The sequence below is a fragment of the Solanum dulcamara genome, chromosome 1 (genome assembly GCF_947179165.1).
Source record: "Solanum dulcamara chromosome 1, daSolDulc1.2, whole genome shotgun sequence".
NCBI lineage: Eukaryota > Viridiplantae > Streptophyta > Magnoliopsida > Solanales > Solanaceae > Solanum > Solanum dulcamara.
The window spans coordinates 3,633,828-3,653,557 of NC_077237.1; the positions used below are offsets into that span (position 1 = coordinate 3,633,828).

Consider the following 19,730-nt stretch of genomic DNA (forward strand, 5'->3'; position numbering starts at 1 on the left):
AAATATGTTTATAAATTACTTATAGATATAGGGAAAATCCCAACAAAAATAACTAAATTCAAAAAAAAATAAAAAAAAATGAGATTTTGGAATTACCCTAGTGGACCAAAATGGGGGACCAAAACCAAATAATGTTGCCTTCGTCCCCCGCCCATTATTTCATTAATTTATTTTTCAATTTTTTCTACTTGCTTTAGTTTTTTAAATCTCTGTAGCTTTAAATTGTTTTTTTATAACTATACATCAAAATATAATATTACGCACATACAATGATATTATACATACTCAAAATATGATTTAAAACATTAAAATATAAAGTAAATAATATCTAAATATAGGAAGCTTAACCTGTCCGCCTATCAATAAAAGAGGTTGAGAGTAAGCGTAAGCTCACTCAAAAGTTCAAAGAGCTTCTCTTCATTAGTTTTACGGAAATCGCACAACACATAGCTGAAAGTCATAGCTTTTATCTCTGCTATTCTGTATGATAACACGATCGTTGATGCTCTTTCGAGTCAAAAAATAAAGAATTAAAATTCAATAGATTGAATACATCTTGTTCACGATTTCAGTATTTCTTTCCCAAAACATTAATAATAGTGATATATACAATCAAGTGGTTTTGTTGTTTTTAATTAAGAGATAGTACTATGTAAGCAAAGAAATGATTTTGTCGTTTTTAATTAAGGGATAGAACTACAAATACAAAAAAAAAAAAAGAAAAAAAAAAGAGAGAGAGAGATTTCATTTTCAATATGTGAGGACAAGGCCATAGTTAAAAGAGCATCTTACTTCTAGATTCCTTGAGTTATAAAAAGAAAAAAATTCAACTTATGTGTACTAAGTGGCTTTCGAAATTCGTCTTTTCAATAATTAGGAAACAATATCCTTTTCACTTTTTGAATGGGATTTGATTATTGAAAAATATTTGAGATGGTAATGCTATAGAAGAACACTTGTACGGTGTCTTTTCTATTTATTTTTTTAATATTTGGTAAGTAAGTAAAAAGATATTATTTCAAAAAATTTATATGTAATAATTTAGCAAAGCACTATGAGGATGAGATGGGATGGGATGGGGTGGGTTGGGGGGTGATTGCGTGGGGAAAATAATAAATTTGAAATTTCACTTATAGATAAAGTCATATTCCTCATTTTTAAGAAATTTATATTTTTCTAAAGAAAATATTTTGGATAGGAAAAACAGGTTTGAGGCACGCTATGAAGGTCGATGACTTCATAGCAGGGGCAAAGTTAGTAGAGGTCCAGGGGCTTATCTGAGCTTATATCTGAATTTTTTTCGGTGAAAAATATTTACGTCTAAAAAAATTATTTTTATGTATACATAGTAGATGTTAAATTCCGTTCAATTTCTTTGTGTATTTAATTTTTTCATATTTTAAACCCCTTAACAAAAAATTTAACTCCGTCACTGCTTTTAAATGTTTCTGTCACGATCCGAATTCGGGTGTGATGGCACTCATCTCAACCCACCGAGACAAGTCAACCTAAAACTCAATGGAAAGTAAATGCGGAAGTAATTGAGATAAAGCAAGGTTTAACTTAGTCAAAAATAAATAAATAATCTCAAAATCCCCTAAATAAGTAATTGAGTCTTCCCTTTTCGTTGGGCTTCCAAATAAGTATAATCTAATCAAATAAATAACTGCGATAAGATTTCGAAACTAACAACACTCATGTTTAGCTTAGACCCAAAAACTCACACAATTCTATAATCAAGTTTCCAAATCTTGATGCCAATTAATAAATCAAATATTATATTTTCTAAATTTCAAGCCTAGGGTTAAGTCTCAATTTTTTCCAATATCATAAATTTAATAAAATTCATATAACATCATACACCTAATATTTAGTTACCTGTCTCAATATATCAAAATTTAATTTATAATGTAAAACAAAATAATAATCGTTAAAATTGAAGCCACTGGTTACGAAATCAGTGGGCCAAATTTCTATTGCTGTATACAAATCAATTTCCTATTGCTTTCATGATTCCACATCATGCTAATAGAATAATAATAATATGACCACCAACTTAAACTTACCTGTTCGTTGCAGTGGATCCTTTCCGCCTTCGACGTCGCGCAGGTAAGTTTCTCGTTTATTCCCTTTATTTTTTCTTTTCTAATTAATTATGTATTAAGGTAACAAATTCTACTAACCTATTTTCATAAATATAAAAAAAGTGATAATGGATATTAGATAAATTATCAATTTAGCCCATCAACTAATTAGTTATCTAAAAATCACCCGTCAACTAATTAACCGTAATTATTGAATAGTCCAAAATTCTCAATTTAAATATACGAAAGGGATCTTTTATGATAGAAGGAGGACTCATATTCGAAATGGCCTAACGGGTCATTACAGTCTCAAACTACTTTTGTTGAAAATCAAAATAAAGACGAACACCTTGTTATTTAAGCTATATCCCATTTTTCCAAATTATTTAAATTATAGCCAATATGAAAAACTCCAGACAAAAGGTTAAAGGTTATTGTTGCTCCTCCTCATTCTTCAACTTAAATCACAAATATCTTCAGTCTGCATGTATGAAGTTCAAACATAAATATATGAAGTTTGGATTTGGCAAAACTTACGTCACGTATGTCTAAAGTTTGTTACTTCAAATATTTTATTTGGAGTTAGATTTTTGCAAGTCTAACATTAGATTCATATATGAATGAAGTTTATAACTATAAACATGAGTTTTTTCAATTTGAGTCTGATAACTTTGAAGTTGATTTGAAAACAGATATACTTAAAAAAAAGTATATAAAGTTTATTATTTCAAATATTTTATTTGAAGTTAAATTTTTGCAAGTCTAACATTAGATTCGTATATGAATGAAGTTTATAATTGTAAACGTGAGTTTTTTCAACTTTGGTCTGATAACTCTAAAGTTGATTTTAAAAGGATAAACTTTTTTTAAAAAAATTATATACTTCGATTATGACTTAAGAGATCCCAACCATTTGTCTTCTCTTCATATTATTAATTCTAATTGATTACATAGTTATCAACGTGGGGCTGTGATGCAATGATGGAATTGCTTCAGCCTTAACCAGAGGTTTCAGGTTCGAGTTTTAGATATGAAAAAAATCTTATTGAGAGCGTCACTCCCGAATCGGCCCTGCAGTACGCGAACCGGATTTTATCGAAACTTCATGGGCTCCAAACATCGGGTGAGAAATCAAAAAAAATAATTAATTACATAGTTCTTGCTAGATATGTTACTTTTGATTTATAACACCAACAATTATCAGAGTTGGTAGACTCAATTTGTATTAGTTTTAAAAAGCACCCCATAAGATGGTCTATTATGTAGAAGAGTTCATTTATTCGCTAATAATTTGTTTTTTGACCAAGCGAATATGATATGACGTCGGCAAGTTTCACATCTAAGTTATATGACCAAGCGAATATAGATAGATAGATTGATAGATAAAAAGTTATAAATAACACTCTAAAAAAAGATATTAATAAATATTAATAGTTATTTGATCATATACCCAAACAATAATATTCTAGAGAAAAATACATCTAAAATCAAACATTTCGAACCGAATTCCACAAAAAAATCGGACTTTTTTTTTCTGGCATAAAAGCATAAACTCAATTAAAAAAATATTTTTTCGAAAATATTTTCCTCCTTACCGAACACACAACCTAAAGGAGGGCTCTTCTTTGAGGTACAAAAACAAACCATACCTGTATAAAATAACAGTAAAAAAAACTCATGATTCACTTTAAATTCTCTTCTTATCGATGACTTATTATCGTTTAAACTCTTGATATTTATCAGGGGCTAAGTAGTCAAACGGGCTCTTAAAGGTGTGTTTGAAATGGAGAAAATAATTTTTTAAAAAAATATATTCTACTTTTATCTCTAGAGAAATAAGTCGTTAAAAATCATAAAAATTATTTTTCTTGATCGAGAAAAGAAAAATAAATTCCATAGATATCATTTTATGTTGATGAATTCCTCTACACCCAATCCCTCGCCTCCCACCCTCAACCCCTGCTCCTAGTCTTCCATTCCTCACCCACCACTCCCCCATTCCTAGAGCCGTCAATAAGGGCCAGGTCCGTTGGACCGTCTTGGTCTAATTCGTAACTTAATAGGGTTGGATTAAGATTTTTAGAACTCACTAAAAAATAGAATTTTTAGCCATGTCTGGATAAGCCCATCAGTTTGTGGGGCTTGAACAGTGTGAGTTGGACTAGCCCGTGTGCCAAATAAAATTTAAATAATAAATAAAATAAAATACTAAAAATAACAAAAGTAGTCCAAACTTTAAAAAAATGGATTGGCCCGGCGCAACCCTTAGCCCACGTAGCTGTGGGTTGGATTGATTATTTTTTAGTCCGCCAAAACAATGGGTCAACCCTGCCTGACCTGTAAAATTTCAAAACATGTATGGGCTAGCCTGAATGGACTGGGCCGGCTCATATTAACAGCTCTACCCATCCCCATCGCCATCCAATCACCCGCCATATCACCTTCACCCTTATTAATTGTCCTAAATTATGTAAAATTAGAAAAATGACTTCTTTGATGAAAATAAGGAAAACAAGTTCCATTAATAGCATTTTATGTTGATTGTCTCCCCCTTTACGTACGCTTGCACCCCACACTCTCCCCTCCGCCTCCTCCCCCGACCATTGCACCTTCATTCCTATAGCATTTGTCTAAATTTTATATAAATAATACTTTTTTATTTACTTACCAAATTAAAAAAATAAATAATTCATATATTTTATCGAAAAACAGTTTCCTTCATACTAAACACACCCTAATTAGTCTTCTTATATTTGATCATAATTTCATTTGGAAACCAATTATAACAGTTATCATAGAAAATTAGTACCTTCATTTGTAGACCAGGGATGACAATTAGAGTATGAGGAATATGGTTAACACCAATCCATTTTCCATCCTTAAGTATTTGAAGTCCAGGGACATCACCTTGATGAAGCAATATTATGAGATTTGGATCAGAATGTACTGGCATTCCTATTATCAAACTTGGATTTGGACATGGAATATGATGATTCACAGATACCAAATGAGTTTTACTCGATTCACTTTCAAAATAACCTGATTTTAGTCCTAATCTTTTGCATATCATATCCAAAATCTTGTAAAGTAGCTTCTTTGTTTCTATTGAATACTCACTAACCACTTCTCTACAAAAAGAAAACAAACAAAATGATAAGGCCCTAATATGTTACTTTAAAAAAATGTCACGTGGAATATTCAAATTAAAAAGTTTTTCTCTTGTATCAATTTATATGTTGTAGCTTGAATTGACATCATATTTTAAAATAAAGAAACGTACACTTTAAAATTTTAAAATCTAAAATATGTCATAAAAAACTAAAAAAGAGAGTAAGACACATAAATAAATTAAAACAGAGAGATGTACATATATTACCTATATTTGGTGTGCTTATCAGGCCAAGAAGGGATATATTCCTCTAAAGGATGGCAACGATGAGTAAACGTATCTCTTCAATAGTGAAATTCTTCAGTATCATATGATAATGTGCTTGAAAATATCTTGCAGCTCTTGTTTATGTCATTTGAGTAAAATTTTGCCTTGTATTCACCAGGCAATTTGAACAACTCCTTGTACATTTTCATTGTATTATCCAATAGATTTTCTGATACTCCATGGTTTATCACCTGATCAACATGATATGCAAAAAAAAAATAAAAAAAATTATATAAGTTCTTTAATCAGAAATTTTGAATTCGAATTCTGCATATAAAGTTGTTTTTGGCGAGGAGCGTTTTATTTTCCGAAGTTGGACATCTAGATCACCAAAGGTGGTGTCACGAGATACCATTACATGGACTTGTTTTACTAAATATGTATATGTGTAGAATTGTTGGGGAGTCTTGGAGCAACGTTAAGTTGTTAAATCTCACATAGGTGGGATGAGGAAATTATGAACTTCTTATATAAATTTGGGTAATCCTTCCTGATCATGAGCTAGCTTTTGAGGTCCAACATCCATTTCTTTATATGGTATTAAAGTCGGATTCATTCTAATATATGATTTACCAATATTGGACCCCCATAGTAAATTATTCATGCACTAGATCTCTAGTCCTAGGCATTAGGAGGGGTGTTAAATTTCACATCGATTGGGATGAGGAAATTCTTGATGCTTATATGGATTTGAGCAATCTTTCCCTCATGGGCTACCTTTTGTGATTAGCTTTTGTGAGAATAAACTATCTACATCACGCCCATTAAGATGTGACCCTTCCCGTATTCTGTTGTTAAAGTATCTCATCTACCTTCGAGAGGTCGAGGGATCAAATCTTGCAGTCAGCAACACTTGAACCCTCAACCTCCTATAAAATAAGGAGCAACAAAACCAATAGAGTTAGAATCCGTTACATAAAGTTCATTTCTTCTTGTTTATAGAAGAAGCAGCCTTAATACTCTAGGTTTGAAATAACTAGTCAAATATTGATACAATTCGTGAAAAGTTATGCGTACGCCACTGTCAATTACAGTTCATATACACAAACAATTCTTAACTACAAAAGATTAATTAATAATAATAAAGTTTGGATAGGATAGAATGTATAGATTAAACAGACCTTAGTAAGGTGAGAAGGTTGTTTTCGATTATTTATTTTTTTAAAAATATAAAATTATACTTGAAAGAATCCAAATTCTTGGCATGCTCTAATAACTTGTTGAATTGTTTCAGCTGGATTATTATGGGCCAAATCTATGAGTGGTATATCAGTTTCTGGTGGGAAAATATATTCTTTAGGCACAAATTCAACATTTGACCAATTTGAAATCAAGATTTCCATTAATTTCTTGATTTTTGTTCTTCTCTTACAAAAAATATTTTTTGAGTTTTTGGTGTGTTTGAATCTATTGGTATATAGATGTTCGGTATTAATAACAAACAAAAGAGATTATTATTCATTCGATAGTCGATAGTTGATATCCGTATTGAATGACTAAATCTAAATTATATACTAAAAGGTCTATTTCTAAAGACGACGCTCCCACCAATAACTTCCTAAAAAAAAGGTATGTAGTTGAAAATACATGATAGTTCAAGGGAGTTACTTATATACAAACAAAAGAGATTTCATTTTCAATATGTGAGGACAAGACCAATATTGTTAGAGAGCATTATTAAAGAGGAGATAAATGGTCAAAAATATATTTGATCTATTCTTTTTATCTTAATTTATGTGATATTTTTTTTTAATTTGTTCAAAAAAAGATGTTACCTTTTATTATTTGACAACTATTTAATGACATCATTCCAATTTTACCCTTATTTGGGTGTGATTTACCATTTTATTGTGAAGAAAGTCAGCTAAAAGTAAGCATTAATTAAAATAACTTTAATAAAGACAATTTGATAAACATAATAAAGTCTTTTCTTATTTCTTAAACACCATTTTAGTCAAATAGTGACACATAAATTGATACGACAGAGGAAGTGTCACGCAAATTTACACCACAGCTATCAGTTGTTCCTTTTTCCTAATTGAAATATCACCATCTACGTAATTAAACACACCTCAACGACTACACGTTATTTCTTTTTCTTACATGAACAATCGTGATTCAACTATCAACTAACTCACTTTTTCAAAAGCTGCGGCCTCGGCGAGGCTTCATTGCTATCCTTTATGAAAAAAAAAAACCGTAACTTTTATGGATTAAAGCGTTGAAAACTAAATTCGAAGAGCTACAATATTAGATCTTATTTAACGTTGTAAATATTTTTCTATTAACACTTTCAAGTCACTCCAAACCACTTGTCCCTATTTTCAAAAAGCACATTACCTCTTAAATAACTACGTTCGTTCCACATATATTTTTATTTTTAAACAACAACAACTCAGTGAAGTTCTACAACGTGGGGGTTGGGGAGGGTAAAACGAATGCAGACCTGACTTCTACCAAGGTAGGACGATTGTTTTCGAAAGACCTTCGGTTCAATAAAAGCATAAAAGCATAAAAGAGGTTAGATAAGACATATATGAGAAAGCAAATAACGAGAACAATAGGGATAAAATGGAGTAATTAAAGTACATAAAATACTTTTAATTTTTATTTTTAAAATGTCAAAATAATATTTTTATATATAAAAAAAGTGTAAGTGTTTAAGCATTTTAATATCAATATTGAGTGATATTAATTTGCATAAGTGGCATATGTTATTATTCACTCTTTAGTGCATAAAAATGTCTTTCATTATCATCTTTAGTTAGTGCAAGACTAAATCATTTCATTATGTATTTTTAATCTAATTATTACTAATAAGTGATGCACTAAATCATTCCATTATGTATTTTTAACATAATTATCACTAATAAGTGGTGCACTAAATCATAATGGTGCACTAAATGATGATAATGATGACATTCCATTATTTTTTTCATCTTTGTATGATTTTCTCTCCTATAAATAGAGAGGTCTTCTTTGTTTTAAAATGTAAGATAAGAGAAGAAATTTTTTTTGAGAGAATTAAGTTTGTCTAAAAAGAGAGTTCTTATTAGTTGAATGAAGGTGTTCTTTGTGTGGAGCTTTAAACTCAACTCTTGTCCAGAGTTTGTTGAGTTACATTTTGTGATAAGGCTGTTGTATCCTGGAGGGGACAAGTCAAGAGGACTACTGCTGTACCAGTGAAACGATTTACTGCAGTGGGCTTGAATCTCCTTAAAGAGAGCGAGATATCCACGCCTCAGCCAAGAAGTGAAGTTAATTTCTTTATTTTATTTTTCAATTGTAATTTGTAATCTTGTAATTTCACCGACAAAAAGTTATTAGCTCTAAGTTGACACATAAAATAATCCATTTAACACAACTTTCTTCGGGGACTTATTAGATCTGATGTCGAAAAACTATTGGCAAAAGGCTAATGGAAAAAATTAAATTGATAATCAGTTTACAACTTGTTATTTATATACGATATTTCTCGTTGTTCCATATTATTAAAATTGACCAAGAACGAGACTGTTTCACCCTTAATCATAGATTTCGAATTTGGACTTTGGTATAAAGAAAACCTTGTTAGAAACATCACCCTCTAAATGGGTCCTACTCCAAATTTAGTCATAGCTACAATATAGATATCGAACATTAAGTAAGAAATAAAAAATATATTATTTATTTTGTACAATCGATACTAAAAAACTTTAGTAAAATGTTGATGCTCAGCCTCCTTCAACTTCAATCACTTATGTCTCGTATGTCTTAAGTTTAAACATAAATTAAATATATGGCGTTTTGCTTTCGTAAAACTTTACTCACGTATGTAAAAAATTTGTTACTACGGATATCTTGTCTAAAGTTTAGTTTTGGCAATTCTAACGTCAAATTCATATATGTATAACATTTTACTAAAAATGAACTGTAAAAATAATCAAATCGTATCGAAAAATTATGTATAAATTTTTTTATAATTATTTATAAATAAAATATAAATAGTTTATTAAATTTTAATTAACTTAAGTCTTTAATTTTATCATTTTCTCAAGCCCAACATTTATATTTAGGTATATAATTTTCTTGTGCCCCTCCCCAGGTAGTTTCTCAATTATTGAGCTTGAGGTTATTTTATTGCTATAAAGATTTGATCTTTTGATCTTTGGTGTATAATGATTTTATTATTGTTTAACTAAATCACTTTTTTCGTGTAATAATAACTCTAGTATTGCTTAATTGCTTAATTGAATCCATAGTAGCTTTCCTGTGGATTGTTCATGTACTAAGTGTTTGTATCTATCAAGATACATATGTCCTTTAACAAATTTGTTATTTACAAACCAAAAAAATTGAACCAAACCGACAATAACCACCACAGTTATTTTTTTTGTTTGATTTAGAAGTTTGAAATCGGCTAAATTGGTTTGATTTTGATTTTAACCAATAATCGATCCAAACTGAACCATGAACACGCTTACTGATCATGGTTGCTATCTACCGGTCACTACTATCACTAATTGTTGTAGATTAATTAAGAATCACCAATCATAAGTGTCACGATCCAACCCATCCGACCGTGCATGCACCCACTCCATGACCTAAGTAGGAAACCCTTAACCCCTTATAAGAAAAGAATAGCGGAATTTAAATCAAAAACTTGAGTATTTAAGCCGAAGTTCTAAAGAAAGCTATATTAAATCTAGTTGATACAATTTAAAATGGGTTACTCGAAATTGAAGAAAGTTAATGTTTTAGGTTATTATTTTTAGTGTAGATACAGACCTTGTTGATGAAAAATGTAAAGCTTAAGGCTATAGGCTATAGCTGAAGACGCCATTATGAAAAGGAATTAGCTTCAATTTATGGCTGAAATTCTTGAAATGATAGTGATGTTATAATCTCAAAGTGGTATTTAATTCACGTTAACTAGAATAGAAAGATATTTAAATATTTATAAAATTAAAGTATTAAAGTAAATCTGACATCAAATTTAAAAATGATTTTATGTATTTTTTATCTTTTGCAAATAATCTTACTTATATAAATGGCCGTGGGACAAATTATATGTAATACTTATCTTTATGAAAAAAGATGTTTCTTCTTAAAAGATGACTTAGGTATTAAATCACAAATATCTGAGTAGTTTTGTTTACTAAAATTTACACAGATAAAAATGAGTCTACCTGTTAAACAACTATATATTGAATAGCTATGTTTTATCATAGAAGGAGTTTAGTAATTTGATCGGTTGGTTGACTATATAAGTTTTTATTTTATTAGTGAGATTCGATTCTCTATCTTATAATCATCTCCATCATTTCTTTTTTTCCTACCCGCAATTTAAGGGGGGAGGTGACTAATGAATTTATTGTGTTGGGTGAAGTTATTGATAAGACTCTTTTTTCATCTTTTGTAGAATCTAAACAAGTTGTCCCAAATATTTTGTCATATATTTAATTATTTTTTAATATAAAAAAGTTATCATCCAAGAGATATCAGGAACATCCAATAATTAAAATATAAAACTTGTAAAATGGTGATAGTTTAGAGAATTTTCTTTTTAATTTGTTTTTTCAGTTTTTACTAATATTTTAATATCAGAGACAGATTTAAAATTTAAATTTAATTAGTTCAACTCGTAAGATTTTCAACATTGATCTTGTTATAAAGTTAAATTACGGGATTAAATTTAATATTGCTTTTTTACTTTCTTAACTGTCCAAATTTAATATTCATATTTTAATAGGTTTTTATATATTTATACTTCGTGTTTAAAGTTATGAATTCAAATGTCTCTACTCGAAGGCTACATCAGTCCTTGTTTGATATAATTGATGTTTGAACCAATTAACATACATATTAAGTTAAAAATTATATCAAGAATTTTCTTGCAACACAGAGAGATAGCATATACTTGGACAATTATATTCAAATGTTATACAAAATTCCAAGATGGTGCTTGACAACTATTTGCCAATTGCCAGTTACTTCAATGTCTTTTTCCACATCATATAACATGTGTTCATGATTTAAGTAGTCACATAAATAAGTTGATTTAAAACTTATTAAGCCATGTGATTGGGCAATAATAATTGAAATAAATTCCTCAAACTTTGGTGTAAATAAGAACCTTATGTGTAGGGTGACTGAGTTGGTTGGACATGTGATCTCACGAATGGTGGATCTTTGATTCGAAATTTTTTGTACGTTTTTTCGATCAAATTTGTCACATGAGACTTGTCTGGTGCGGATTATTCCTATTATATGATTTACAAACAGTTATACAAAAGTAAAATTTATCTTGTGTGCATTCAAAAGATAACAGATGTGAATTCTCTTAGAAAAATAAAATAAAATAAAATACAGAAACCAGGTCAAGTTATCTTCATATTAGAAAATCTTCTTAATTATTTCTTCTTACTATTAACCTTTGGAAAGGAATATAATAGTATTTGTAGTCTCTAAGTTCATGTTAAATCCTGCTCTTAGCTCCTGATATATGATTAACCATATTTAACTTTTAATTAGTTAAAATAAGTGTACCTGTTTGGATATTTTCATGTAGATAATTCGTTATTATTGAGTTTTCTAAAACTATATTATTATCAAATATAATTTAAGATAACCTATGAATAATTAAATGGTTAAACGATTAATAATTATGATACATTTATGAATATTCACTATCAAAGGGATTAAAAAATGCATATTTCAATCAATTAAAATTTTATCAATAACTGAGAGATTAAAAATGATTATGATTTTATCTCTACTTTTTAAATTATTTATGTTCACAACACCGACAGCAACACATTATGAAATTAAAATATTGTTCGTTTACTCGTTCAAATTAACATTTTTGCTATATTTAATAGAATTATTTATTTTTTAAAATTTAGTTTAATTATTCCTATCTCCAATGATCTACCTGTTAAACGGCTATAATACAGCTCAGCAAACCACATTGAGGAAAAATAATATTTTTTAATAAAAAAACATTTTATATGAGCCAAAGTTAATCTGTCTTCAATTCATTGTGGTCCCACATTAAGAAAATAATGCAGACACTAATTAAAGTTTAATTTAAAATTTAAAAATGATCAAATAATTACTTGCCACGTATTCTAAAAGCACTAAATATTAAGCAATTGATCTACGCAACAACAATATAATATTGGTGGTGTCCGATAAGTGGAGTCTACAAGAACAGGATGTATGCAGATATTATATTTGTCTTATAGAATAGAAAAATTATTTTTAATAAATTACTGACTTAACAAAATTATAATCAAATTCAAATAATAACAGTAAAATAGCAAAATAAACAAACTAGATGAAGAAATAGGTAGTAGTAAAAAATTAATGCAGTAAAAAATTAATGCTTGCATTAATTTGATGAAATAAGTACTTGCCACTTATTGTAACACTAGGATTAACCATAAGTTGGAGGATATAATTAGCATTAATAAGAATCTAATTAAACTATGTGAGATTAATGGTATGAGTGTTGGAACTTAGATTTCAAGAATAGAAATTTGGTTGGAATGTCTTGGTGTTGATTATTTTTCTTAAAGCAATTCGATATCTCAAATTTATTGTTTTGATTAATTAAATTTATATTATTTTTGAAATTTTTTTCAAGTGATTCTGGTACGAATCATGTGAATGGAGAAAATCTTAGTATGAAGAAATTTCCCATGGATGATTATCATCTTGTGTTTATATGGTTTATTATTTGTTAATTAAAATTTAGTTCTTGAAAGGAAAGATTTGTATGATTTTGAAAGTCTAACGTTATGAATAGATAAATATGAAAATAAGTTGAGCAAATGATTGAGAAAATTATAGATACAAGTAAATTACAAATAAGTAGATAATGACATTTTACTTAACATGAGAAAATGACCACCTAATTGTTTCGTTTTCTTTGGTGGCTTTAGGTACATGAACACCAAATACTCCCTCCGTCCATCTTTATTTGTGCATAATATAATAAAAATAAATGTTTAATAGTATTTGTCTAGCTTGAAAAATCAATGAATTATTTATTTATTTGTGTTCATTACCCTTGCCATTATTCAATATTTATTACACAAAGGGTAATATAATAATGCTATGTGAATTATTTATTATTTTTTAAAGTACGTGTTAAGTCAATAATAAATAACTATTGTTAAACAACTAAAATATATGATTATATATATTGAACGTGTATGATATTATTCAACTTAATTTAAAATGAATAATATCACCCCATATAAAGTATTTTTTCCGTTAGAGTCAATGATCAAGTAAATATTTTATTATAATTTATTTTAAAATTATTATTTTTATCCTAATATCCCACACTGTTAATATATATGGATATATCAAAAGAACCATATTCCTCTGACAATTACATTTGCCATAAATATGTTAAATCTTTTTTTTGGGGTTAAAGGTTTGTGCCAACAAGTTTCTGGTAAAGTGCTTTGGAAACTGAAATTAGAAAAAGGTTAGGTGTGTTCCATAGGAGTAAACTTTTGTTCGGTTCTCAAAAATATATTTAAGTAAAACTGACTCAATTATATTAACTTAAATATAATATAAATTTTAAATTCGGACTATATCAGATTATTAACCACATAATCAAATTGTGATTATGAATTTTTTATTCTACTCAATGTTTAATATTTTGCATTAGAATATCAATTAATTTAAATTTGTGTTATATATAATTCTATTGAATAAAAACATTTCTTACTTTTTTATTTTTAAAATTTAAATTACAAATTTTTAATTAAAGACTAATGAATCCTATCTGTCACAAATTTAGGTGGGGAATTATGAGTCACTTTTAGCTGTCCATGCACACTAATGCATTATATATAATACGTATACCATTACCAACAGACACACCTATATTATCTCTGTATTTTAAACTAAGCAATTGATTATAAAAATAATTTTATTATACAAATATTGTCCTTCAAGACCAACATTATTTTTCTTGAGATGGTATTACGTAGAGTTTTTGAGTTTGAGTCACTAGAAATTGAAAAAGTCATTTTAAAAAATATTATATAACTCATTTTAATATAAATATTAAGTAACGGATGATAAATTAAATAAATTTTATTTGATTGGAAATGTTATTCTTAAAAATAAATCCTTATAATGCATGAACTCAAATTTAATCAAATTTAAACATAAATATCGAACATCATATAAACTACAAAAAATTTATTTTGTTAAAAACATAATTTTGAAAAATAAATATCAAGCACGCGGTGATAAACCACAAAGGAACCTTCCTTTATCTGATCTCCTCCTTATATATATTTCCTTCTTCACAGTTTCTTCTCTATTCACTTTTCAGAGATAAACAAAGCTTTTGAGAAAGCAAAAATTAAAAAAAAATGGCTTCTTATTTCAGAGTTTTTCTTTTCTTAGCTGTTTTCGTTGCTTCATCTATAGCTCAATCTCCAGCTCCAGCACCAAAAATTTCTCCGGCAGCAACACCTACTCCGGCGCCTGCGCCGGTACAATCGCCGCCTACACCAACTCCATCTCCGGCACCATCTACATCGCCTACTACTTCACCAACTCCATCTCCGACCTCTTCCGCAACTTCCCCATCTCCATCTCCGGCTGGAACCGGAGCCGTTTCACCCCCGGCGCCAACTCCTACCGGCGGTTCACCGGCGGAACAGCCTTCCGCCGACAACACGCCGCCTAACGCCGCTAACAGGGCCGTCATTGGCGGTGCTGCATTCGCTGGCGTGATCATAGCTGCTGCTTTTATGTAGAGGCGACACGTGTCCTAACACGTGTATAGTTCTTTTGATGGACGGTCGAGATCTGTTTTGTAAAACCTATCTCTCTTTTTACTTCTTATTTTGTTTAATTACGTCATTTATTTGTTTGGTACATTGTGTTTTTTTTTGTTGTTGTTAATTATATTTTCATTTTAGAGTGAATCATTCATCATCCTATGTACATTCAAGTGAAATAAATTTGAGTTTTTATTCTTTTTGTTATGAGTATTTTTCAATCACTACTTACTTATTTTTTCTTTTACTTAAAAGCATATATTAGATACTTACCCCCAAAATGTGTTGAAGGTTATAAATTATTTTTATAAAATGTTAAAGTGACAATTATATTTAAATATAAACCGTGTTACATCAATTTTGTCTAAATTGAGACAAAACCAAAAAAAATACCCCCTTCGTTAATATTGATTTGTTGGACCAATTTTGATAGACATGTGAAATGTATCAAAATCGAAATGTTATGATTTGATTTTAAATATGTCAAAATGAAAGGTTAAAATTAAAGAATAATTGAAAAGGCAATAAAAATGACTGATTCGTTAAGTTTTATAGTTGAATTATTATGTGTAATTTTTTAAATTTAAAAACAATTGATCGTAATTTATATTAGAAAAATTCACATAATGTTCAGATATGAAATTAAAAAATTAAAATACTTCATAAGTATTTGACTTTTCATTATTTAATAATTGAAAATATTCATAATTTTGAGAGGACAACATCCTCTTTTAATAATTAGCGGTATTAATAATTGAAGGACGAAACAAAAATAATTATTATATTTATATTTTAGACGATTTTATTATAAATAAAAATATTTATAATTTAATGATAATTAGGGTAAATCGTAGACTTTAGAACTTTGAAGTCAAGATTGTACGCAAACTTTGCACATGAAGCGCCGATAATTGCTAACTAAATATATTTAAAAACTTTTTTTTGTTTGCAAATATATTAATGCAATTGGCATTTTCAAAAGAAAAATATAAAAATAGTTATGAATCTCAAAAGTCGTTCATTTCTATTAAGTAAACTTTAAATTATGAATAAAAAAAAAAAGACTACTCGTTTTGCTCGATTGCTTGTTTTCCTATAAAAAAAGTTGGTGAGATCAATGGTGGAGTCAAGATTTTTAATGAGGAAATTAAAATATGAAGAAGTAAATATATGAAAATCGAAAGAGTTTGACATCTATTTATATACATAAAAAAATAATTTCAATCATCTATAAATAGTGTAATTTTTCACCGAAGAAATTCGAATGAAACCATAACATCATGTTGGCTTCGCCCCGGTTGAGACTAAATAATAATAATATAATTTTTTAAAGAAAAAATTAGTAGAAATTTAGAATAAATTATTACAAAAAATTATAAATTTTAAATCATGACTCTGTCCGGCAGAATCAGGGGTATTCGAACGAGACCGAAAAATCGATCCGAACAGATAAATCAAGTCCGATTTAATAAATCAAAAATTGGCTCAGTTTGATTTGGTTTGGTTTTAGATTTTTAAAAACCGATAACATTTGGTTTGATTTGATGTTACCCATAAAGAAAATCGAACTAAACCGAATCGAACCGATAAATATGTACATATTAAAAGTATTATATATATTTATATGTGTTTATTAAATTTTATCTATTTTTTAACTTCATAATTTAGGACCATTCCAAGAAAAAAGACTAGCCCATGTTCCCCAAGCCCATTTACGTTTAAAGTAAAATAAAAAATCCTTATTGAATAGTTAGCATAAATAAATTTTTTCCTCGTTAGATTTTCAGTTCCCTCTTATTTCCTTCCAAACCCTATAGACCTCTATTCTGCTCTAAAAGCGTTTGTATAATTCACTATACAATTTGCAGTTTTTGTATAACGTCTGTATATTTCACTAAACAATTCATACACAACGTTTGTATAATTTGTTATACAATTTGTAGTGTTTGTATGTTTCGCTATACAATTTGATTCGTGCACATCATTTGTATAAATCGCGCGAATTATACAAAACTCAACTGTATAATCGCGCAAATTATACAAAACTCAAACTGTAATTACAGCAAGATGTTTACCGTGAGCCATAATTAATTCAAATTATAGTTATGTTAGCTAATTAACTAGTATATATTTATTTATCCGCGTAATTTTTCCTTTAATTTGTACCCAATTTTTTTGTTGTTGCACATATATGGATAACTTTAGATATACGTGGCATAAAGTTAATTTTAACGAAGTCTAGCTTCAGATTTGTTTATGAAGTTTATATTAACTAATGTTCAGATATATATACGATTGAAACACATATTTTGCCTAAATTTCAAGCATATGTGGTTAAAATTTGATCATTTTTTCCTTACTCCAATTTTTTTTTTTAACTTTAATCATATGTGGCTATATATGACTGAAGTTAACCATTTTTGTTGACTTCTTGCTTGAATTTCAATGTTATGTGCTTCAACTTCAGTCAGAAGTGGCTCAAGTCAGGCAAAAATGATTGCAATCCAACCATCTTTGCCAGAACTTTATGCAAAAATGACGAATTTCAACGAGGTGTTACTTCATATACTGCATATATGAAGTGATATATACAAAATAAATTTTAAAACCTAGATTTAATGTCAGTGTCAAAATAGATGCCTCATGAAACTTTTAGGAGTTGTTTGTTGGGAACAAGTTATCCCAGGATCAATCATCTCGGGATAAGTTATCTCATTGTGTATATGAGATAACTTATTCTATCACTATGGTATAAATGGTTGGATAAATAATCCAAGGACTTCCTAATACCTCCTACCAAATGCAGGATAAAATAATTCTGTATTTTAATTCTGAATTATTATATCTTATACCTCACACCAAACGACTCCTTACTGTATTGTTCATGAACGGATGTTACTCCATTGGCCCAATCCTTCTTGAGTTTCAATTGGGCTATTCAACTAATAATGACATTTGGCACAAATGGGCCTGTATGCCTGTAACCTAAGAATCTCTCTCTCATGAACTATTTGAAAAATAGCCACTTTTATATCGCTAATTAAAATTGGGATTTAATCGGCATTCCAAGTCTATTCAAATTTTAGCCATTTGTAAATACGAAAAATAAATTTTGACAACTTCCTTGCACCAGCTCCAATTCTAATTAACTCTATGTGGTACTCCTAATAATATTCATATGAAAAAAGTATATTTTTTTCTGTCTAGCAAGTAGATATAATCTTCATCTTCGACATACTGAGGACATCACCCTAAATAGAAAGGTATGAACACTCAGAATAAGGGTAAAAGAGAGCAGGAGGTAATTGAGTGTTATCATACTTTTATGTAGGAAAGGTAGGGTCAGTCTCCTCTTCTCATCATTCCCTTATTTAGTAGTATTCATCGGTATTCACACTCTATCTTATTCTTCGATTTTCGCACATATATGTTGCTCCGTTTATCCGCTATTTTATTGTTGTGTGTTATTCTCTTTTCAATTCTGCTTCAATTATACTTTTTTTTAAGGCGGAGATCTATAAAAACAACCTAGCTTTCTCTGGGAGATATATAAAAATTAAGTTTATGTACATGGATCCTACCCTTTTTAGATCCTAATTGTGAGATTAAACTGAATATACTTATTGTTATTATGGATATAGCCTCGTTTGAAAGAATATTTTACAACCAATACCTCTTAAAAGTATGGTCGAAGCCACCTTAGTCGAAGGGTGGTCCAGTACACACTAACAGAGTGTGTACAAGAGTTAAATATTCCTCCTATTATAAATACATATATTTAAATTTGCACATCCTTATTATAATTGAACAAAATAATTATACATCCTTCACTAAATTTCTGATTAAAACCCTTTCAACAGTTTAAAAGATTGGCATGTTGATATTTTGGTTCCTTAGGTTGGCAAGATGGAAGGTAAAAAGCAATTCACACACATGCATGCATTGTGGTTGGAGTATTAAAAGATTCTTATTCTGGGGAATTTTTGCTATTTATCCTAGGAGGGAATCATCATGTTTTTCTACAAATTTATTCTATCTTCTTTATTCTGCCTAGGGGTGTTCATGGTCCGATTTGACTCAGTTTTTGATTAAAACTAAACCAAACCAATTAAGACATTTTTTTAATATTCAAACCAAACCAAACCATTATAGTATAAATTCTATCGGTTTCGATTTTATCGATTTTGTTTTTTTTATCAGTTTGGTTCATTTTTTACGGGTTGAAATAATATATTTTATAATGCAAAAAAATTGACAAACTTATTTACTATCTTCATTCTGCAAATCAATAGAATTTCAAAACAACTGCCATTAATTTTCAAAGATACCTGAACTCGTTCAGAGATAGTGAGGACAGAAGAAAAGTATATGAGCTAAATAAGTTACCATCTAAAGTCCAAGCTAGAGCTATAA

General features: G+C 28.9%; 1 protein-coding gene and 1 pseudogene across 1 annotated transcript; one reads left to right on the forward strand and one right to left on the reverse strand.

Moving 5' to 3' along the window:
* Nucleotides 1–3,691: 3,691 nt before the first annotated feature.
* Nucleotides 3,692–6,863, reverse strand: LOC129885131 (hyoscyamine 6-dioxygenase-like; annotated as a pseudogene).
* Nucleotides 6,864–14,839: 7,976 nt separating this feature from the next.
* On the forward strand, nucleotides 14,840–15,527 carry LOC129886073 (classical arabinogalactan protein 4-like). Its single transcript, XM_055960602.1, has one exon. It carries the CDS (start codon nucleotides 14,904–14,906, stop codon nucleotides 15,291–15,293), a length of 390 nt encoding a protein of 129 aa, XP_055816577.1. The 5' UTR covers nucleotides 14,840–14,903; the 3' UTR covers nucleotides 15,294–15,527.
* The last annotated feature ends 4,203 nt before the right edge of the window (nucleotides 15,528–19,730 follow it).